We start from the raw sequence: 23,706 nt of genomic DNA on the forward strand, positions 1-23,706 counted from the left end.
TCTGAGAGGCTACTGAGAATGTGGGAGGTCACCAGGAGTGTGGCCAGGAAGAAAAAGCGGGGAAAGGGGGATCAAAAAATCTGGTTGGGGCTTGGTTATGATCGAGTTTTGTTCGATTCCCTTTGGACTTGAGAAATAAATGACATTCTTTTAATTTTTACTTTATTTCCTTTTGCTTGTTGGACTGTGTGCCTTTAAATGATACTCCACTCCAGGGCTAAATCTCTCTCCTTTTGGGCTACGGCAGAATGACACAGCTCCCTGAGGGCAGGGAGCATATCTTCTTTATTTTGAATTCCTGGGTGTAGCAAGGGGCCTGCCTTAGGGCTGGAGCTCAATGAGAACTGGAATGGAAAAAAACTGGACTGTCCCCTACCGGACAGAGTGGGCTTGTCTTAGCACCCCGGGGAAAGGGCAGCTGAATGCCATGTGGAAGGGTCAACTGGTTTTTCTACTAGTCTTCTTCTGGTTTGTCTATTTGTTTTAGTGTTCTTAGCTATTTAGCTTTTAAAAATTTAAGAGTTTTGTTAAGGTATAATTGATTTCCAAAAAAACGTACACAAATTTAAAGTATTTAATTTGGTGAGTTTTGATCTGTGAATACCCAATAAATAATGAACATAGCCATCACCCCAAAAGTTTCCTCCTGGTGTTGATGTTTGGGCATGTTTTACTTTGTTTCAAGGTTTTATTATCTAGAGATAAAGAGATGAGGTAGGTGTTGGGTGAAACAGGATTCATCCTGAACTGATAAATGTTGAATCGGGGTGATAGGTACATGGGGTTCATTTTCACACTTAGGTCCTTTCCCCAGCTGTGGGAAAGTGAGGTAACTCTTAAGTGCCCACTCCTATTTCAATTAGCAGTGAGTGGAAAGTCATGGGAGTTGCTTGGGTTGTCTTGCAAACAGCATTTTCAAAAGAATCCAGGCACTATGACCTTCGCTGGAAAGCAATTTAAAGGTGAGGGTTGGGGGCGATGGTGTTTGTTTGCATTGTAAACTCTAAGATATATTTTATTCTCCTTCCACACAACATCTCATAGTCACTGGAAATGGAGGGAAATTCATGTCAGTTTCGGAGGAAAAACTAGCTTCGGCTAGGGGAGCTCTCAGCTCTCTTTCTCCAAAGTGCAGACTTGGTAGAGCTGAGAAGCACCCTCCTACCTTGCACTGGTATGAAACTTTAGGATTGATTAAACACTTATACTCATTAACTGCTTAAAAGCCTAAGAAAATCTAGGTTAAGAATATCTCCATTTTTAGGAGAAATACAGACTTGGAGAAGTTAATTTGTTCAAGTTACACAAACCAGTAAGTGCTGGAGCTAGTACTCGAACCCACATCTGGGTTGTGCCATGGTTACTGTAGGAAGCTGGATGAAAGTGGAGAAAAAAACACCTTAAGGGGAGAGGTGAAACATTGGACACCAAGAAGCTTCCTTGGGCAGTCCACTCAGGATCGACCCCCGTTGTGGATTAGAGCTTAGGAAGAAGTGAGGGTCAGTGGTTTAAAACAGACTTCTCAGATATTTGACATTCAAATTGGTATGGTTTCTACTCCATGCAACAACAACAAAATTCTGGCAATAAAACTTGCTGTGTTTAAAATAATAAATGCCTCCTCTTTGATTAGAGGAAAACATTAACGAATTATGGCTGCTAATGTCCTTTCAAAATGTGAGTACTAGGCCAAAGGCTTCTGTTCCAGGGCAGATAAGTATCTAGATTCCCATCATCCAGAGATAGTCACTTAAATGAACATTTTGCTGTATGTGCCTTTAGATACATGTGTGTGCATGCATTCACAAGCATATTTATATTTGTATAGTTATAAGTGTACAGACATTAAAAAAAATGGGATCTTGGGGCATCTGGCTGGCTCAGTCAGTTAGTTGAGCGTCTGACTCTTGATTTCAGCTCAGGTCATGATCTCAGGGTCGTGAGATCGAGCCCCGCGTCAGGCTCTGCACTCGGTGCAGGGTCTGCTTAGGATTCTCTCCTTCCTCTGCTCCTCCCCCCACACACTCTTTCTTTCTCTCTCTCTCTCTCTCAAATACATAAAAAAATAAAATCTTAAAAAAAATGGAATCTTACTTTGAATACCGTTTTATATCATGTTTCTTCTACTCATGAGCAAATTATGGACTTCTTTTAATACACTATATCTAACTGGAAATCTATGGTGTTTTGTTTCCAGGCCTTTCAAAAGTTACCTTTTTTCTTTTTTTTTTTTAAGATTTTATTTATTTATTTGACAGAGACACAGCGAGAGAGGGAACACAAGCAGGGGGAGTGGCAGAGGGAGAAGCAGGCTCCCCACTGAGCAGGGAGCCCGATGCGGGGCTCGATCCCAGGACCCTGGGATCATGACCTGAGCCGAAGGCAGATGCTTAATGACTGAGCCACCCAGGCACCCCAAAAGTTACCTTTTTTCTTAAACTAGGAAGAAATTTTCTGAAGTACAAGAGAGGACACAGTGAAAAGTAACTCTTCCTCCATCCCAGCCCCCCTTTTAAAAATATTTTTTTAATTTATTTGAGAGAGAGACAGAGAACATAGAGTGAGAGAGAGAGAACACAAGCAGGAGGAAGGGCAGAGGGAGAAGCAGGCTTCCTGCTGAGCAGGGAGCCCGACGCGGGGCTCTATCCCAGGACCCCGGGATCATGACCTGAGCCAAAGGCAGACGCTTAGCCGACTGAGCCACCCAGGTGCCCCCCTCCTTCCCCTTGCACAACCATCCTGGCAGCCCTGGTATTAACCTCTGACTGGGGCTTCTGACCCACCAACCCCTATGAAATATTATCCTCCTCCCTAACTTACCTAGCAACGGCCTCTCCCCAGCTAGATCTTGCCTCTACCCATTTCATGAGACCTGCCATTCACCCCAACTCTAAACACTGCCTAAGTAATTATATACTCCACCAGTTGTCTCAGCTCTCCTAAACCTTGGATTAAGTGCATAGAGCAAAACATGAGTCTTTAAATTATCTTGGTTACTATAAATCTCAGAATCAAGGTTTTATACATGTAAGCAATTCCTATTGCTCAATTTCATAATGGCCTGATTCGTTTGAAAACAGACTGGGGATCTGCACGGAGCAACACGTTTTAGGTTGCATCATAAAGATTATTGGTTTTAAGTACACCACTCTGGTTTGAAATCACCATTTTTGCGGCCTGACTTTGATCCCAGCCCACAGTCTCTGGGTCCTGCTGGTCTAAACAACGCCTCTCCGAAGAGTCTCAAGCTTACTTCTCAAAGGCAGGGCTCACAGAGGAGGGTTCTGACAAACTCTATAGTCAGTCTACCATTCCCTGTTCCTTCCTGCACTTTCTCCATGAAGCAGCTGACTCTAAAGTAATTACTAATGCCCAGGACTGACTGACCACTCCCTCTCCTCCTTTCTGTAAACCCCTCCAATTCAGTGCTACCAAGGAGACTTCGCAGGTGGGCTGCAGGGGCAAACCGGGGCCCACATTCCCATCAGTCCTTCCCACTGCTTGGGAATCCCGCTCCAGGTGCCTCTCCCTCCCCTAGTCTCCACAAGTGTGCTAAGCTGTAGGCAATTGACCACTGAAGCTTAGCCCAGTTATCAGTCAACCAACTTCTAGTTAGTTCTCTCTACACCCACAAGGAATGACAGTAATAACTGAGGCAAGAAAGCAAAGCCACAGCCGGAAAGAGATCTACTGTCTCCGTCTGGTCTACCCATTGCTGAGATCAGTCACTCCACTCCACACCTGGGAGGTGATCCCGCGGCTGCCATAGCCCATTTGGTTCTTAGCTTATCTTCCCTATTTCTTTGCTCAGGGATTACAGTATGAGCAACCCCCCACCCTCCAGTTCTGCCATTTTCTTTTTCCACCGTTACATCAAAGCTTCAGGGAAATAGAAAGAATCTTGTCTTCATAAGATGTGTGAGAACCACTCTTAAATTAAGATGGTTATGAGGAAAGAATTGGGTGTTTCATTCTATTGTGCTCGATTGGATTTACAATCAATAAATAATAAACAACCATGGCTTGGGAGGGATGCTTACAGTGTTTTGTGGAAAATTTGATCAATTTTCCCATGCCCTGCTTTTCATTCCTTCCCTTGCCTCTTCCTTTTTTGGCCTCCTTGGCTTGGAGGAGCTGCCATGACTGCTGAAATTTCTGACCCGAGTATCAGGCAGGGACAGTCTCTTTAAGCACTAACAACTTTGGCTCAAGAGTTTGTAAATGGGCCAGCAAAGTGCAGACTCCACTAATGGTCAGTCAATAGCTTACACTACATTTCTAGAATCAAGCATTCAATTAGGCAATCTTAAAACGTGGTAGCCTATGTGATCTTTGTGATATGCTCTAAGGTGACATGTACCTTCAAAGTTTTTTTCCTTTTCTTTTCTCCCCTAAACTTCTTGAAGACTTAAACAACGTGTTCTTTTTCTTGATGTTCTTCAGCTCCTGTAGTTGTTTTGTGAACTTAGTGAATCTTGCAACGAGGTGAGTCGATAGTGAAAGGCTGGGGGATGGTTGTTTCCCTTATGTATTTTAGCATCCTGGAGGCAAAACTAATAAATATTCAGCGAATGATGAGCTGGTACATCCCCACGTGCGTCCTTTGCAGATCCATGCCAGTTACCCTTTCATAAGCAGTTTTACTTGGTAATTTACTAGGGCTCTGGCTGCACTCTGCACCTGCCAGTATTGCAGTAATTAGTTTATGGGTATTAGTTTATAGGATGCAAAATTATTTCTAAATTAAGGCTCTGGACTTGTAAAATCAAGAAAGGCTGACAATCAACGTTGTCACTGTAGTAGCCAGCGAGTAACGGGATAAATAAGTAGGACAAGTCCTGAACCATCATCCCACGTGCACATTAGAGGTCTATACAAGATGCAGGTGAAAAACAGAGGCAGGTGGTAGGGTCCTTGTGCGATGATTTACAAACACGCCGTTGCTCTTGTCATATATAAGCAGCGCTGGGGGAGAGGAGGGAAGGGTTTGGGCATTTTAGGGCACAGGCATGTGGAGTGACATAAAACCTGAGCATCGCGGCCAGGAGCACCGGCGGGTCCTGGAAGGTGGGGAAGGGCGAGCCTCCGAGCAGGTCGGACCGAGAGGTGGCGGGGGGCGCCGCGTGGAGCCCCGCGCAGGGAGTGGGACTTCTCACCGGAGCGAGGGCGGCCGGGAGCCAGGAGCCAGGAGGGGAAGGATGAGCGGGGGAGTGGGCGGAGGGAGCCGGGAGAGCAGCGGGCAGAGCCCGAGGGCGGAAGAAAAGGAGGAGGGCGAAAGGGAGGAGAGCGGGCGGAGGGCGGGGAGGGGAGGGAGGGAAAGAGGAAAGGAAAAAGGCGGCGGAGGAGAGCGGCCCGCCCCTCCCAGCGTCCTCCTCCGCTCCCAAATTCGGGGGGGGCCCAGCCCAGGCGGCCGCCTGCCCTCCCGGGGCTGCTCGCAAAACGCGGAGGCGCCGACTCCCCGGGCGCCCGCGTCCGCCCGGCGCGCGCCCCCGGCCCCGCGCGCGCCCCCGCGGCTCTCGCGCTCGGGGCATGCGCGGTGGGCGGTGCCGCTCCGGGCCGCCTCTGCCGCGGAGAGTAGGAAGCGCGAGCGCCGGGCGCCGGGCTGTCAGTGAGCGTGGGGCCAGCCGGCGAGCAAGCGAGCGGCTCCGGCTCCGGCTCCCGCGCCCGCTCCGGCCCGACTCTCCCCGGCCGCCGCGGCCGCCGCTGCCGCGACCTCGGCTGCCGGCCGGCGCTCCCCCGCCCGCCCCCGCCCCCCCGGCCCTCCCGGGCTGCTGCCGCTCCCCGGTGGAGGCAAGAGGTGGTTGGGGGGACTATGGCTGACGTTTTCCCGGCCAACGACTCCACGGCGTCTCAGGACGTGGCCAACCGCTTCGCCCGCAAAGGGGCGCTGAGACAGAAGAACGTGCACGAGGTGAAGGACCACAAATTCATCGCCCGCTTCTTCAAGCAGCCCACCTTCTGCAGCCACTGCACCGACTTCATCTGGTAGGTGCGCGCGGGCCGGGGCGCACGGCTGGGCGCCCGAACACCCACCCCACCCCGCGGCGCCCGGGGCTGGTGACCGGTCCCTCTCTAGTCCGAGTCACTTCGTCCCGGGGACCCTCGCTGGGGCCCCTCAGCCCCGGCGCGCCTGTTCTGGGGCTGCCTCACTCGGGGAACTTGGGGAGAGCTGGCCGAGTCCGAACTCTCGCCCGGAACGACACGCGCGCGCCGGGGACACTCGCGGGCAGGACTCCCGGGGAAGTCGCCGCCAGGTCACACACCCCCTGCCGCAGGAGGGAGGCTGGCTCCGCGCCGCGGTGACCCTGATCCCTTCCGCGGGTCTAGTGTCCCCTCCGTCTCCCAGGCGCGCCCGCCCTTCTGTACGGATAGGGGAGCCGCCGCTTGCTGGCTGTGAGCGAAGGGGAGAGCGAGAAAGGGAATCCAAAGGGCAGAGTTTCCCGGAGAAACGCCCGGAGTAACCGGGGAGCGGCGGCGATTGCGCGGTGCGGTCCAAGTTACTGGCGAGCGGGGCTGGGCGCCTTCGGGGGTGTGTGTGTGTGTGTGTGTGTGTGTGTGGTTTCCCAGCGGGCTTGGACTGCTCTGGAACCTTGGGTCCTTGCCTACTGTAGCTTGTATCTGCTGGGCACGGGAGACTGGACTTTCCAGGGTGAGCCCAGGGAGAGCCGAGAGGCAGCAAACTGTTGAAAGCTTGCAGTGGGGGAGGGGAATTAAAACCGAGCAGGCAAATGGCAGTAGGGCAGAGGGAGTCTTTTTAAAATAGACCCTGTCAGCACGAGATTAGACCTGCAGCCCGGCTGATGAGGACAGAGGCCTTAGTTAAGAAAACTGTAAGGTGTCGGAGTTCAGGTACAGAGTTTACAGGGAATGCCGGTATTGTGGGCCCAGGGGTTTGGGGGGGACCTCTAAAGGGATGGCCTTCAGGGGTATTTGAATCCTGCGAAACTAGGCAGAACTGTATATACCTTCTTCTAGTGAGAGCTAATGGTTCTTACTCTCAGAACATGGTGACCCTCCCCCCCCACCCCCCAAAGTTTAGAAAGCTGAACCGTATAGAACCGCAGGTGCTCCAGTTTGAGCAGGGAGCAGTTTTTTTTCTCAGGTTGGCAGATACCTGGCCTTTTTCTATCTCCTGTTCCTGAATGTAGGTAGGAAACTCCCCAAGTCAGAGTTATGGTGAAGGTTCCTTAATTCCTGTCTCTCATAGGTCAGGGGGCTGCACTGGGGTGACAGTGCCACAGGGCCACTACCCTCTGTGGCATGTATCTTTTGGGGCCCTAGGCAGAACTTACGGATGGCTGTGTGAATCCATCAAACCTGGGGGGGGGGGGGAGCAACTCCAAGGATGAAGTCCACAAATGTGCTAATAAGATGCTTAATTTTTCCTTTATGGATGGCATCTGAATTCACCCCACGGGGGGGGGGATATCATAAGCCCCACAGAGATGCTAATAAGGTGCTTAATTTTTTTCCTTTAGGGATGGCATTATCTGAATCCATCACATCTGGAGGAAATCACCTCTAAGGGCCCCACAAGCGTGCTAAGATGCTTAACTTTTCCTTTATGGATGGCTATTCAAATCCATCACGCTTGGGGAAAAGCATCTCTAAGGGAGAGTCCCCCCTCACCCCCCACACACACACGGTGCTAATAAGGTGCTTTTTCCTTTCCTTTTTGGAAATCTCAGAAGTACTTTCATGAAAAGCACAGCCACCTTTGCGAATGATTTCCACTGTGTAGTCATTATATGAAGCAGTTGTGCTCGAAGCGACTATAGATAAGGCTATCTAAGTTCTTGGAGCATCAGGGCAGGAGGTTACTGCATCTAAGGGGACTTGTTCAGCCTCCCATGCCAATTGTGAGATGCAATAAAAAGGGAGCTTTCAGACTGCAGGCTACTTTTGGCGGGGGGAGGAGTAGGTGAATTAGGAAAGGAACATACATAATCAGGCTAGCTAATGTCTTTCCACTATCAGTTCCCCTGGTGAACTGCTATGGTACTTGAGGTCACCAGGTGTAATGTGAAGTGGAAAATAAAGGTCTCCCTGTCAGCTTCCTCCCTGAGTAATTCCTGTAATACTTCTCCTAATTAGAAACTACTTGAAAGTTCCAAGAAAATATTCACCAGGATTATCTAGCAGTGGTTTTAACTTAAGTTGTCTTTCTTTTTGTCTATGGGTCCTTAATTTACAAGTTTGTTTTAAATATTAAAATACTTTAAAACTATAAATGTTTGGGCTTAAATCTGGTGGAATGAGTAAGTTATATATAAAGATGCATGAAGTGCTTTGTCAACTTTAAATGCTATGTAAAGAGATTATGACTAACAATTTTAATGCAGTTGATCGTAGTTGAAAGTTTACAATTTAATGCTCAAAGTAAATCTTCTAATTTGCAAGAACAAAATAGCCTCTGTATTTGCTTTCAATGCTATTGATGCTCTAAAAAAATTAGACATAACTTCAAATGCAACCAATAAAAACATTTTGTGAAATCTGTCTCCTTTTAAACCAAAATTTAATGTGGGGTGGTACTGTTTGGTGGTTTCTAGATACCTATTTGAAGTACATTCACAGCAAATGAAGCCACTTTCTAGTTGTGTTTAGGGAGAAAAAGGATTTTCATTTTGTCTTTAGGGACAAAATTAAAGCACTTCCTTCAATCGTAAAGTATTTGTTGAATATTATAGCCAACTCTGAATATCATAGTCATGTTCTTATCTGGAAACTTAAGTATGGGTAACAAAGTGTAAACTGGAAAGAACCTTGATACATTGAAACAATTCAATGAGCCTCTCAATGAGCCTTTGGAGGCTATACAGAGGTTTTTCCCCCCCTCCCCAAAATTGGATTTATTCAGTACTCTAGGCATGTTTTTCCTATCAAATCATTGGTTTTTATGTACAAACCCTTAATTCTGTGGAATACTTTGTCTCATAACTGGCTTAAAATATGGTATACAACAAAATATGTTAAGATACTTTGTTGTTTCTGTTTTTCAGGGGGTTTGGGAAACAAGGCTTCCAGTGCCAAGGTAAGCTGCCACATTGGATTTTATTTTCAAGTACAACACGAAATAAGCATTCCAAACAGGAACAGTATTTCTAGTCCTCTTTTCTTTGTGATCCAAAAAAAAAATTAGATATTTTCAAAATGAGGTCTGTAAATTTGGGCCGTTAAAAAAAAAAATTGTATCGCCTAGTAATCTGCATATGGAGCTGCCTTTTTCTCATTGAAAAAAAAAAAAACCTTCCTGTAACTTTATTTTTTGCCAAGAACATTCTTGTCAGAAACTGCTGTCTTTGTGTGGGTGTTGAGGAAAAGAAATGGAATCACTTTGTATTCATGTGGCTTTTCTTGTTCTCAGTTTTTGTTCTTTATCTCTTACCTATGCCCTGGGTTGGACTCTATAATCTTAGGCCATGCATCATTCTAGTAGTTCTGTTTTTGATTACTGATTATTGTTCAGAACCAAGTTAGCACATTTTAAAGTTTCCTAGATTATAACGGGTTGCTGTGCTAGGAGGCATGTTTTTCCTTTACTGTGAATGTGCCTTTAACGTGTACATGTACTACTGGTTGCATCCGGAAAGTCCATTTATTTCCACCTCGGATCTGTAGTCCCATTTTATACACATCAAGAATCTCCTTTCTTATTCTCTCCGTTCTGTTTGTTTAAACTTAATACTTTGTACCTTGTGAAGGCATCCCAGGCTCCTAGGCCACCGTCTAGCTCTCCTGATCACTATATTATGTTTGTTTAGTTCTGGTTACATTTCCCATCTGGGCATTGGTTTATTAGGGAAAGTGGGAAGTGTACATTCAACCCAGAAAACATTATCCTAACACTGTTTAGTAGTAAGCACGTTAGGGAGACACTGTGTACTTTAAAATTGTGCTAGTGAGTTAGCTTGTAAAGTTTTTCAAATTCATGAACTTGTTTCTTACACTTTCTAAATCTATTTTTGATGAAGGTATTTTATGGTGTCATCTACCTTCATGATGTGCTTCAAACCCCTATTGAATAAAAATCACTGAGTTACATTGGGAAATAAAGGGATATTCCTTTAAAGAATAAAGAGAACCATCTGTTGCATCCATCTTTATAAAAGATGAAAGGAAGGTGGAGCTCTTTACATTTCTTAGTTGTGGACCTGAACTTAGGCAATATTTGGGTCTCAGCTTGAAATGTGTTTTTTTTAAGTTTAAATGTAGAAAGTGTGGTTCTGAGCAACTGATTTGCATCTATTGTAATATTTGGGTGGGAACCTATGGAAACATAAGAATACTTGAGAAAGGCATGCTAAACTCTACCATTTCTTACATACGAAGACTTCAGGATAAGGTTGGTCCCCTTTAGACCTGCTTGTTGGAGTCAGTTTTGTTGGTGAAATCAGCGTGGCTATATTAGGGGGCACAAGGGGGGGATCATGCAGGCCCCCCCTCCCCCGGACTGTATGGACTTATTTTTGAGTGGATTAGCAGATTAATAGTTCTATGTCAGCATAACTGTCCTAAAGTAAAAAGTGAAATTCTATGCCCTCTCTTTCCTTCAGGGATAAGTTAAGATATCCACTCATTGGGGCGCCTGGGTGGCTCAGTCGTTAAGCATCTGCCTTTGGCTCAGGTCATGTTCCCAGAGTCCTGGGATCGAGCCCCACATCGGGCTCCTTCCCTGCTCAGCGGGAAGCCTGCTTCTCCCTCTGCCACTCCCCCTGCTTGTGTTCCCTCTCTTGCTGTGTCTCTCTGTCAAAAAAGTAAAAATCTTAAAAAAATCCACTCATTCATAGCTTTTAAGAGATCAAAATTTTAAAGATTTTTTTTTTAAAGATTTTATTTATTTATTTGACAGAGACAACGAGAGCAGGAACACAAGCAGGGGGAGTGGGAGAGGGAGAAGCAGGCTCCCTGCAGAGCAGGGAGTCCGAAGCGGGACTCGATCCCAGGACCCTGGGATCATGACCTGAGCTGAAGGCAGACGCTTAACGACTGAGCCACCCAGGCACCCGAGATCAAAATTTTAAATCCTATCATTTGCTGTTCCCCCACCCCAGAGTATATGGTGGATGTCCTTCACCATTAAAACCTTTGTCCTAACTTAGTGGTGCATGTGTGGGTGTATCAAGCTTATCCGTTTCTCTATTTTAAGTTCTTACTAGTCCAATGTTGCTGTCAATATCCTTGGACACTAGTATTTCTAGAATACCTAGAAGAACGTGTGTGCACTGTAAGTTTTAGGGAGCATAGCTACGTTGCTCTCAAAATGTTACAATTTACATCTTCAGTATTGAGTGTCCCCTTCCTTTCACTCTTACCAATATTGGAGAATGCAGGTCTTTGACGTTTTTGCTCTAGTAGGTGAAAAGGCCCCCTCCCTCCCCCAAATCTTCATCTGGATAAGTCTGAACATTTTTCAAACTTGTTTTAGCCATTTCTATTCTGTGACTTGCCTTTATCTAATACTTGAAATTTAGTTTTTACAAGCTAGACAAAATAGAGCAGTGAATATGTAATGTACTTCATGCCCTGTTCTTTGAAGAAGTAAACCACGGGTCTCCTTACATGAGTTTCTGTACTGCATCTACAAGTCTGAATTCATAAACTATTTCAAATACAACCTATGTAACATGCTATGTGCTTGTCTTGTTTAGTGTCTGTCCTCTATATTTGACTTCGAGTAGACATATAATTATGTTAGCTCAGGACAGTGCTTTTTAACTGTACAAATACAGTTACCTAACACTTCCATTTTGACATTCTCAAAAGTACTAACATCTGGCCATTTTATTTTTAAGTTGGCTCCATGCCCAGCATGGAGCCCGACATGGGGCTCGAACTCACAACCCTGATATCAAGTCCCGGCTGAGACCAAGAGTTGGATACTTGACCTACTGAGCCACGTAGGCGCCCCCCCCCCCAACATCTGACCATTTTAGAATATATTTAGGTTAGAATATACTTGTCTTCTCTTAACGTTCTCCAACTTAAAATTTTTCCTGCTCTGTTTGGTAGTCCCATTCATCAAGAGGGTATTTCCTCCTCCTCCTGGGCCTTTGGCAATAGACCCTCTGAAGATGGCAGCTAGGGTTGAGACTCTTATTCCTTATCAGTTTTCTCACCTGATGGAGGCAGCAACTTCTAGCTCCCGGTATGTAGTAGGTCACTTTGGTCAGTAGGTACAATATCTGTAGCTAAGTATACTTTAGAGAGGCACATATGCTCCAAATGAGTCCCTATAAGATAGCTTTAAAATAGCCATTATTTCACTTAGTCTCCCAGTTCTTAACGCTGACTCAAGATGTGAGGTGTTATCCTTCAAAACTTCTAATCTGTGCTATTTAGACAGCCTTTTACAAGCATATAAAGACTTTTCCCCGGGCGCCTGGGTGGCTCAGTTGGTTAAGCGACTGCCTTCGGCTTAGGTCATGATCCTGGAGTCCTGGGATCGAGTCCCACATCGGGCTCCCTGCTCAGCGGGGGGTCTGCTTCTCCTTCTGACCCTCATGCTCGCTCTATATATCTCATTCTCTCTCTCAAAATCTTAAAAAAAAAAAAAAACAAAAAAACAAAAAACACTTTTTCCCCTACTTCTTTCCTTCCCCAAGATGTAATCTGAGTGGAAGCAGGAAACTTTTCTGAAGATCTATTGGATTGTTGCCCCTTGCACTCCGTGGACACTATGCCCTTTAGATTGCAGTCTAGGTGGCCAGCCCTGAAAAAGTGGATATTACCTGGGCAAGTCACACAGCAGGATCCCACTGAACATTTGCTGCCTAAAATAGTGAAACCAAGGGCCCTAAACACTGGGGAGAACAAAGAAAGGTGCAGAGTAGATCGAGAAGCCACGAAATAATTCTCTTAAGATTCTTAGAGATGAAGACAAGCTTGTCCCTTTGTAGATCTGAAATACCCCCGATGACAGAATTTGCCTTTTGATTTTTGTTTGGCTTCACATTCTCCTGGCTTGTTTGATCTCCTCAGGGCTGATTTCCTCCTGTGAGTCTAGCAGAGAGCTGGGCCTCACCCACAGCCTATTCCCTCCCTCCCTCTCCCCAGGAGAGGGAGAAAAGTTTGGTCTGGTCACTGAAGTTGAGATTCAAACCTGGAAGGTCTGTCTCCTGTCGGTAGTCTCGTGCACTGGCTGCTTCCAAGAGCTGTTGTCCTGGAACCGCAGAGCCATCCACCACGCTGCTCAAATGTTGTCTTCCTCTGAGGCAGGGGGGCCAAAGGGTCTTATCTCTTACTTTGACCACTGGAAAAGGGAATGAGCCAACTTGACTCCCCCCCACCCCCCCAACAAGACTGGCTCACTTCTCATTTCGGTGATAGAAACAGCCTCCAAATGGGACCTGCTTATTTGGTGTGCCAAATACTTACATAGCCTGATACATCTGATTCATCTTAGCATGTTTTTTCTGCTTTTTCTGTTCTTTAATGTCACAAATCAAAATGAATGACTAAGCCAGGATCTTTAAGATACCCTAAAGAGACAGCATCAGAATCCATCCCCACCAAACCGTGATCAGTAGGAGACTAGGGCTCTGAATGATCAACACTGGATATTTGAGGGGTCTGTAGGGAACTGAATGCACATTTGTGTGACTTCAATATGCTCCTCTGAATCTGTTCTGAACCCAGAGCCATTTCTCTGCTAAGCACACACCAAATATTGTACTTAACCTGTGACTCTAGCTGAAGCTCTGTTTTTTTTCAGCAGTTATGGGTTAAAAATCTGTTTCCCTTAGCTTTTGACATTCCATTTTGAAGGCGTGTTTCAGGGTAGATCTTTCCATCAGCTCACCTGAGCGGGAGGGTGTTTCTTATCCCTTCTTTAAGAATGAAAGTTGATGTTTGAGGGAGGAAGAAAGTTCCCCCGCCCTCCCCTTCTTGGCTGTGTAAGCAAAGGAATTCCAGAAAACCAGACTGATTTAAGGGAGGATGACCTTTAACAGAGAGGGGATGGAGTTGGCAGCTTTTCAGAAAAGGCTGTCTAGTTATCACAGCTTTTGGGATGCTTATAGGATGCTGGGGGCCAAGCAGGGTGGACACCAAGTGCCAGGAGATAGAAGGGGGGCTGAGGTCCAAGTAAGTTGACTGCCTTTAACAGACTTGTCGTTATGTACTAGATCAGCCACTCCTAAACTCTTAGCAACAACCTGCTGATTTTTACAGTTGACAACAGGATTTTCCAACTTCAAACCTGGGGTTAGCATCTCAGCACCCCATTTCTCATTGGTTAGTCCTCAGACCGGAAGCTGTGTTAACTATAAGTGAGCTCCCGGGGTCATCAGTACAATTCTGGGAACACCAATCCATGGAAGAATGTAATTTGAAATTCTGGTTTTGCTCTGAGGTCTGATCAAAGGATTTCTGCTTCGAAGATGAAATTGTTCAGGAATACCTAAAACCTAGAGAAGCGCAGTACAGATGGGCAGTTGGAACTGCTTTTTTCCCCAACACTTTCTTCCTTCACAAAAATGCATGAATACTTGGTAGAAGCAGGGATGCACGGACAAAACCGTTGGGTATTCCCATTTGGTGCTGTATCCTTGTTCGGAAACAATTTCTGATTAATGGCTTTCTGAATTGCTACTTTCACTTAGTGCATTAAGTGCAAGCGTTCTGTTTTACTCACACTCCCAACCAGAATCCAGTGCTGTAGCCTATGGAGTGGTTCTTCCTTCTGCTAGGCAGTAGAAACCCTAATTATTGTTGCAGGTGAATCTGACATTGGAGTTTCCGCTTTAATTTTGATATGATTTTACTACCCTCTGAGTGTTTCACTCTCCTAGGTAATGTTATTCAGACTTAAGTTTTTAGGCCTATGAACCCTTAGCTTGCTCATTTGTTTTCCATCAAAGTATTGTTTTCAATCAAAGTATAGTTTTCAAAATAGCATTCATTGCAGAGTTTCCCCGATCAGGATGAAGTCCAGCTCCTCAGCAGGATATTTCAACTCTGTTTTGCTTTTCCAGGCTCGTCTAAGGATGCTTTCCTTCTCTCCACCCACCAGTCATTGCAAATAAGTTGGTTTCCCAGAAAGTGTCCTGTTCTGATCCAACCCCCCCCCCCATCAACACCTGTTTCACCTGCGAGTCTCAGCCTAAGTTTAATTGGGATCTTTTCCATCCTCCTTGCTATTTTGGATGCTTTCCCCATCCTAGGACCCTTCACCCTGCGTCGTTTGTCTCCTCTGCTAGCCTTGAGAACAAGTGAGTCTTATTTCTGTCTCCCGGGTTTAATGCGGGGCCTGGCGCTTGGTAGATACTATATAAATATTTGTTGGGTGTGTGATTATATAAAAGAGAGATGATATGAATGTCCATAACCAGAAGGATCCCAGTGAACTTCTGCCTGCATACCATTTTTTAAAATTAGTTTATAGTTCAAAGTTCTGTCAACTAGGATAGATCTTTAGGTGGCTTAAAAAGTATTTTCTTGGGCGCCTGGGTGGCTCAGTCGTTAAGCGTCTGCCTTCAGCTCAGGTCATGATCCCAGGGTCCTGGGATCGAGCCCCGCATCAGGCTCCCTGCTTGGCGGGAAGCCTGCTTCTCTCTCTCCCACTCCCCCTGCTTGTGTTCCCTCTCTCTCTGTCTCTCTCTCTGTCAAATCTTAAAAAAAATTTTTTTTTCTGAAGCTAAGCAAATCTATTCAAAATAACAGAAAATGCTAATTTGTATCTGTAAGTTCTATGCAATGCTAAATCTAATAGGAATAAACCACTTAATGTGCCTCCTGTCTTTAGAGAAGTATCTAGGTATCCGTAATGAATCGTATTGCCACAAATGAAACCAGAGCCTATTCTGGACCACAGCTGGAGCCGGGAAAGGTCTTGGGTACAGGGTGAAAAATTAAAACCAGGGGTGCCTGGGTGGGGTCAGATGGTTAAGTGTCTGCCTTCAGCTCAGGTCATGATCTCCAGGTCCTGGAATCGAGCCCCACGTCCAGCTCTCAGCTCAGTGGGGAGCCTGCTTCTCCCTCTCCCTCTGCGTCTCCCCTTGCTTGTGCTCTGTCTCTATCTCAGATGAATAAAAATCTTAAAAAAAAAAATATATATATATATATATAGCTCCACTACACGTACTTGGTACAGTCCTTTAAATGTTCTATCTTACTTCAAGGTGGCTAATAGCTGAAACCCAGACGGTCATGCTCCAGAGGGAGTAGTAGCTCAACTTTATTGATTCTGATATTTTTAAACTTCGTGTACCTGAAAGGTTTCTGTGCCTTGATGTGAGAAGGGCCGGATGAGCGTGGCAATAGAAGCATCTGAGTGGAACTATTAGAACTGAATTAGTCACTTTAAAGATCTCAGTCCGTTGAGAGGGAAGACGAACGGTCAATGCTGCAAGATGCTGGATGTGTTGGAGTGCTCACTTTTTGCATGCGTTCATCCTATGAAGCACAGGATCTTCTCCCCTTAGAAATGAGTGTGCTGAAGAACATACCAGACTGGCAGGGTGGAGCAGGCTTTCTATTGAAACAGTTCTGCAGAAAACATTTTTCAGAGCCAAATGGAAACTTTTTCGGTACTTACAAAGCCTGGATTTATATTAGAGGAAAGAATGATGCCATGAAGGGAAACATGGAAACGTTTCTTGGTGACAGAATTAAGGCTTCGCTGTCCTCCTGTCAGAATTTCCATGACAAACCCTTTATTTCAGGTCTTGTTTTCTAAATGGTGCAACCTTAGGTTAGACTTTCAGCCTGAGAAGTGAACACTTCAGGATTGATATTGGTTAAGTTCTGATCTTGTGCTGACAAATCATTCCCCTCCATTACATTTTTGATAGAAATCTATTTCCAGAAGCCATTTTCCCCTTTGTATAATTTAACAGAGGGCTTTGATGTTTCTTCTGTTCATTAGGCTTATGCCACTAGCTTGACTATGGAGGTGTGGAAAAATGAAGAGTCGTTTAACTCAGTAAACTTACCCTGCCTACTGCTCATAGGAGATAATGCCAGATGTATGGACCTGCTCTGTGTATCGTGCCAGGCACCGCGGGGCATGGGTCAGAGCCCCTGGCATCAGAGCAGAGAGAAACGCTGGATGAGGAAAACTTCGTAATAGAAGGCCGGATGAAGTGGGGCTTGTTGAAGCATGTGGGGAGAGGTTTTCTCGGCTTGTTAGGAGGAGGATACAGAGAATTTCCTTTGAAGAGATGGGGGAAGGTTTTCTAAAGGGAGGGGAATAACTGGAGCAAAGGACAGGGAGGGGTGAAAGACTCACGTCCAGGGAGCAGCATAGACCGGGATAGAGGGGGGCATACTATTCGGGATGTCACCAGTGCTGATCCGCAACCGAAAAGTGGATTCCACAAATGTATGTAGAACTACATGCTTTTCCCCCACATACTGCTTCTGTGCCGACACAGGGTTTCCTATCTTTTTAGGTTTCCTAGTTTGCAGAAGAAGGTGGCAGTTACGGGAGACTAAAGCATTGTATCTCCATGTGAAAGACAAATTGTATCGGAGCTTAGAAAATAACTTAGTGCATGGCTTTGACACTATTCCAAGGGGGGGGGGGGTCTCTCTTATGAACCTGGTACGGTTGATGACAGCATCCTGTTGGAAGCCCAGGGTGTTACAGCGTGGAAATTGTGTGATGAGAGGTGAGATGCTGAGACAAGATTTGCTCATAAACATTAATAAGGGGAAGAAGAACTAGCCTATTTAAAATTACGGTTTTGGAAACCGCGTACTAATTGTCATCTTCTGGCTCATCAGTGGTTATTCGTTCTCCATGGTGCTAAACTCGGGAGATCATAAACCTGATCAGAAACCTTTGTGAAGGAAGGCAGAGGGGTGCTGCAGAGCACTGCAGCTCGGAACAGAAGATGGATTTTCATGTGGGTTCAGATTTGAAACAGAAAAACTCCTGTATTACTGCTACGGTGCGGACCTGTGTTTAGGAGATGCTCATGCCCTGCGGGGAGCTGGCCTTACCATTCCTGATCTGTAGGAGCAGACGCGGGGGCAGAGAGAAGTCAGGTTGTTGGTCCGTGGTCTGGTGCCCTTGAGACCAGGCAGGTTTAGTAAGTATATGGATTTAATGGGTAGTGGTTTACTGTACAGCTATACAGATAAGTAGCCAATCCCTGTTACTTCTCTTTTCATTCGTTCTTCCTTTCCTGAGATTATCTAATAAAGTATGATTTGTGATGCCGTTTGTTGTAATTGGAATAAAACGCTCGATTCAAGAAAGCTAGGCATGTTCTTGTAAAGGCTTTTGTTAGCTTCCGTTTGGATTGGTCTTGAAATTAAGAGGCAGTAAATGAGCTTAATGTATTTTCCTTTTGAATGAGTGCATGCAACTATAATTCTTAAAACATGAAAATGGGAGATGACACAAAAAATCTTAGATGCTGCAACTTAATTCTTAACTACTTACAATGTAGAGAATAGTTCAAATCCTACTTTCATCTTACCCTGTTTTTCTTCGGTGTAATTGTAATCATAAGCTGTGCACGGATGTTTAACATTTAATAGGTGGATTACAAAACAATGATCAAGTTATGAGTCATTTGCCTGATTTCGAAATCTTAAATCTTTTTCACATGCTGAGTTTGATCATTAAGTTGACTTCTGTTTAGTTTCACATTACTTTCTTCAATCCGAATGACTCATTAAGATGGAAAACCTCATTCTTAAATTTTCTCTCTACCACATGCGTACCTTTAAAAATCCAATGAACATTAAGCAGTTCAGAAGCGTGCAGGACTGATTTTTATTTAGGTCTAAATGCAAGTTTAGGGATAAGAGTTGAGATGCATGGTCTTTATTTTCCCTTTTTGCTTAATTGTACCTGCTGGTACTGAGCAGAGTCTGTGCTTATGTGATGCAAATTAACTTGCAGAATTGCATTTTATAAAGATTAATTATCGGGCAGGAGCTGGAGTAGTTGGTATGATTAAGACTTGCCTTAGTGGTCTAAAGCAAATCTAATAAAATGCGGTAGAAGAATAAGCTGAAAGGTGAAGGGGTAGAGCAGGGGATAGCTCATTGGATGAGGCTCTGGGTTTATTAAACTTTGTATTATACCTCATTGTATTAATGTTTTCTATGACTTAAAGCACAAACTCAAAAAATAAAGCGTTCATGATGGTAACTTGGATAAGATGGTAAACTGACTCTCATTGGTACAGAACTAATGAAGGCCCAAGTTTTATCTCAGAATTTTGAAATGCACTGTTACCTTTTGGTCCTTGTTTGCATTTTCTGTGTATCCCTTTTATGTTGAATTTGATAGGTTTATTTTGTCCTAACAGCCTGCAACTATATGGAGACGTCCTTGGGATATTTAACTTATTTGAAATGGTAGAATATATTCACATGAGACGGGCAAAACTTTTGGTCACTGAGAAAGAACCTGGACAGCTCTTACACAGCATTGGATTTCATATTGCTTAAGTTACATGTGCTTAGGTGATAAAAACATGCTTGTGTTTAAATGTGGGTTAATAATCTGAGTTAATATACATCTAAATCCTCCCCTTTGTTTTCCTCCTTGGTGATTTCTGTAGTCACAGGATCAGGAAGAGCCAGGTTCTTGGAATTTTAATATTTAAGCAATCTCTACACCCAAAGCGGGGCTCGCACTTATAACCCCAAGATCAAGAGTTGCATGCTCCACCGACTGAGCCAGCCAGGCACCCCCATGTTTTTAGAATTCTAGAGCAAGAAAGGATTATGGAGACTATGTAGTTGAGGTCCTTGAATTTATAGCTGTGGGGTTGGCCAGCAGAGTTTAAGTGACTTGATATAACCACACAGTTGTGACCACCACCCTAGCCCCAGCTTCCATCCATTGTTACCTTCCTGCTGCTTGGTAGCTTGTAAACCTTTGTACTCTGTAGCCTTGATTCTTAGGTGCTGTTTCCAGTAAGTATAGGTGCTCATCCAATCTCTGTATTTAAAGAAAAGATACCAGGAATCTGCAGACAAAGTAGGCACTAGATTCCTTTTATTTGAAAAATGGCTGTGCCTTCTAGGGATGAATATGCATCTTGCTCTAAAGTCTAGGAGTTTTTTTAAGGATCGTGTCTTTGTCTTTTATAGTGTAGATGACCAGTCTGGGAATAAGACCTTGAATTTGTGTTGGATAGGAATCTGAGCAAGAGAGAGGACTACTTGAAATTACGTATTTTTCTTTGACTTTTGTCTTTCCAATTTTAACTCTTGATTCTTTAGGAACAGGCCACATTCCTATGTTTCTTCTCTATTAATCTTACACTGAGATATTACACCAGAGCTAATTTTTGTATTTTATATATTACCTGAAATATATATGCACAAATCAATTAGTATCTAGTTAATCTGCAAACGCACATCTTTCTAGTAGCCCCCTAGACGAGATGCGAAGAGTGACTGAATGGAACCATCGAGTTTACTTGGTTTTTGCCTTCTGTAGTAAAAGTAACTCCATCCGTGGGGCACCTGGGTGGCTCAGTCGGTGAAGCGTCTGCCTTCGGCTCAGGTCATGATCCCAGGGTCCTGGGATTGAGCCCCGAATTGGGCTCCCTGCTCAGTGGGGAGCCTGCTTCTCCCCTTGCTTGTACTTTCTCTCTCTTGGTCAAATAAAATCTTTAAAAAAAGGTTAATGAAGGGGTGCCTGGGTGGCTCAGTCGTTAAGTGTCTGCCTTCGGCTCAGGTCATGATCCCAGGGTTCTGGGATCGAGCCCCGCGTCAGGCTCCCTGCTCGATGGGGAGCCTGCTTCTCCCTCTCCCACTACCCCCTGCTTGTGTTAACCTCTTTTGCTGTGTCTCTGTCAAATAAATAAATCTTTAAAAAAAAAAAAAAGTGAGAAAAAAGTAAATCCACCCTTAGAATTTATTTCGGGACAGGAGTACAGCCAAATACAGAAGTCATAAGTCATAACTTTATTTTGTAGTTTCAGTGATGTTGATTTGAGGTTTTGACCTTGGTAATACAGATACGGTGGTAGAAACACAAAATATACAAAATGACAGATCTGATGACATGTTTGTTTATGCATACCTTTCTCAAAATTTATTTTCTATCTAAACCCAAATAACATAAGTCTTGTAATTTTTCCCTGGAAAATTTTTCTTCTTGTCCTAGATTCTTGGTGAATTTCCCTGCAATATTCTTGGGCATCTTTATTGCTCTGTCTTTGAGCCATGTTCAAAATTAGGAAATTCTAAGTGGAAAAAATACCACTGTTGACTTGATGTGTATGAATAATTTTGAAAAATTTTGATAGGACTTAAGTGTTGAGGGTAGGAAGCTTCTATGCCCCCTTCGTGACTGCTCCTTTGCACCTGCTTTGGATGATAGCCTGCCTTTTCAAGTAATTCTGTTCAATTTTCTGGAAAAAAAACCTTTGAACCTAGGCTAGGGTGGGCCAGTGAGTGGGGGCTTGTTACTGAGACACCAGCCACATCTCCTCTGCAGACGATTAAAATGTCCCTGGCTGTAACTGGGGTTCTTATCAAGCTCCTTCTTAAACCTTTGGAGGAAATAGGTGGTGTTTTTGTTTTGTTTTGCCTTCAAACTGTTACTTTGAACTTATTTTAGATTAGGAAAGGTGAAAAATGATACGGGGGGGGGGGTGTTTCCATAGATCTCTCACTGGCTTGTGTCAGTGTTACATTTTACATATATTTCCCTTATAATGTATCTGGGAGTACCTGGGTCTTTGGACCTGTGGAGCTACCCCTGGTCAGAATTTTCCCTGATCCCGATGCTCATTGTGCAGCATACCGTGTTCCTCTATTTTCATCAAAATGGCACCTGGGTGCAGAAGTTTGATTGGACTCAGGTTCAGTCTGAGTCATGGTTTTTTAAGATGCCATTATAACCATGTGCATGTTAGTCACATGTATATTAACGTGGAAAGGACACCAGTGTATTTTCCTAGCAAAGTATCCCAAATTGAGGACTGTTTAGGTAGTGAAATTGGTTTGTTACATTTTGCAATATACGGTATGCAACATGGAAACACCTGCACGCTACATGTGGGAAACAGGTGGTCAGGTCTTTCCAAATGTATGTTCATTATACCTCTATGCAAATTTCGGTTTTTACCAAGTACTGTGGGTGAGAGGGAGTGTGTGTGTGTGGGTGTCTATTGGTGGCAGTGGAAAGAATTGCTAATTGTTAAATAGCTATTTACCTGTCTGAGTCTCATCCACAGTCCTTGTTCTACTTGCTCTTGGTCTTAATTTCCAACACAAGATCAAAATTGGCACTTCAGAGTAATTTTTGTGCACTGGAACATCGGGGGGGCAAAGAGAATAAGCACATGAGAGGGGAGTTTGGTGTGTTCCTGTTTGAAGAAGCAGATATTCATCTGCTCTTGGACCTGCTGTGTACAGAAGCATGCATTATCTGTTGATATGGGAGAGGAGGGTTTTCATAAGAACTAGAGGGCCTGTTCACTCAGGAATTTAAAATTTAACTAGCTAAGGGGCCCCTGGGTGGCTCAGTCTGTGAAACATCTGACACCAGCTCAGGTCATGATCTCAGGGTCCTGGGATTGAGCCCCGTGTCGGGCTCCCTGCTCCGTGAGGGGTCTGCTTGTCCCTCTCCTCCTCCCCCCAACATGTTCTTGCTGTGTCTCAAATCTTTAAAAAAAAATTAAAAATAAAATTTAACTAGGTAAGTGTGACTTAGATGCATAGAAATCTAAAGGATACTTTTATTAAAAAAATCACATAGGAAGTGCTAGACTGGTAATTAGGTAATCTTGGTTTGAATCCAGTTTAGGCCCCTGTCCTCTTTGTAATGAGGGAGTTGGCCTCTCTTAAGGGGGGTAGCAAATATGTGACATTCTTGCCAGGGGCTATGGCAGAGAATACTAATCATGATCCTCTTTCAACTTCAGAATCCTCAACTCTGTACTCCAAGTAGCCTTAAATATCAGTTGATTGGAATTGACATGGAAGCCCAGCAAACTTACTTGCCATCCCTAGGCTGGCTACTTTCCAGGTCCCCTCCTAGCTGTTGCTCTCTCCAGGATAAGAAAGATGGGAGAGCTTGATCACCTTGCTGCCCAGTGTTTATATTTCTGCCTTTTATTCTTCCATATAAGGAGAGTATCTGAAAAATAATCATATGGTACTGAATTTAAAAAATACCATTGACATTTTGAAAGTTTCATGCAAAACAAATCCTTGGTTGCTAGGAATTAGTCTTAAGCAGGAATGGAGTTGGTTTAGGATGGGGTGCGGGGTGGGGGGAAGCTCTGTTTATTCCCTGATGCTGTTTTTATTAGCATGTAAAATGTTAGATTTTTTCTGACTTCTGATGGGGCTAAGCCGACAATTTTTACTGTTCAATTTATGTGAACTTCTGAAGAGTTGAAATCTGGTATTTGTTTTGATTTTTGTGGTCTTTTACAGAGTTCTTTGGCCCAAGTAATCACTCTGGAGTCCCCCTTTCTCCTAATCTGTAGAAGAACTACTAGGAGCACACCTTGGTTTTTGACTTTGTGGGAAACATGACGAAGGCTGAAGTAATGGGACCCTAACCTGAGCAGTGGTTGGTGGTAGTGGGAGTACAATGCTCTGTTGAGAAATGCATCCGAGGAAATCAGGTTGGAAGCAGTAAATCAGGATGCAATGTTCCTGAAATTGAACAGAGTTAAGGGAGAGGAGAAAAGCCCTATGGGGTGGGTAGTGTGTGTGTGTGTGTGTGTGTGTGTTTTGAAATTTTGCTTACAATCCTTTGAGCTGGACAGAACC

General features: G+C 44.5%; 1 protein-coding gene across 2 annotated transcripts in view; it reads left to right on the forward strand.

Moving 5' to 3' along the window:
- Positions 1 to 5,768: 5,768 nt before the first annotated feature.
- The window catches only part of PRKCA (protein kinase C alpha), a 399,391-nt gene continuing 381,453 nt past the window's right edge, over positions 5,769 to 23,706 (forward strand). For both annotated transcript variants that reach the window (XM_088028179.1, XM_088028178.1), the window contains exons 1-2: positions 5,769 to 5,985; positions 9,003 to 9,034. In XM_088028179.1, coding sequence (XP_087884305.1) covers positions 5,813 to 5,985; positions 9,003 to 9,034 — 205 coding nt within the window. In that variant the 5' untranslated portion in view covers positions 5,769 to 5,812. The remainder of the gene's footprint in view (positions 5,986 to 9,002; positions 9,035 to 23,706) is intronic.

Source organism: Eumetopias jubatus, unplaced genomic scaffold, assembly GCF_037043125.1.
Source record: "Eumetopias jubatus isolate StellerSeaLion01/CBP00866 unplaced genomic scaffold, mEumJub1_p1.0 scaffold_10, whole genome shotgun sequence".
In the NCBI taxonomy this organism is placed as follows: Eukaryota; Metazoa; Chordata; class Mammalia; order Carnivora; family Otariidae; genus Eumetopias; species Eumetopias jubatus.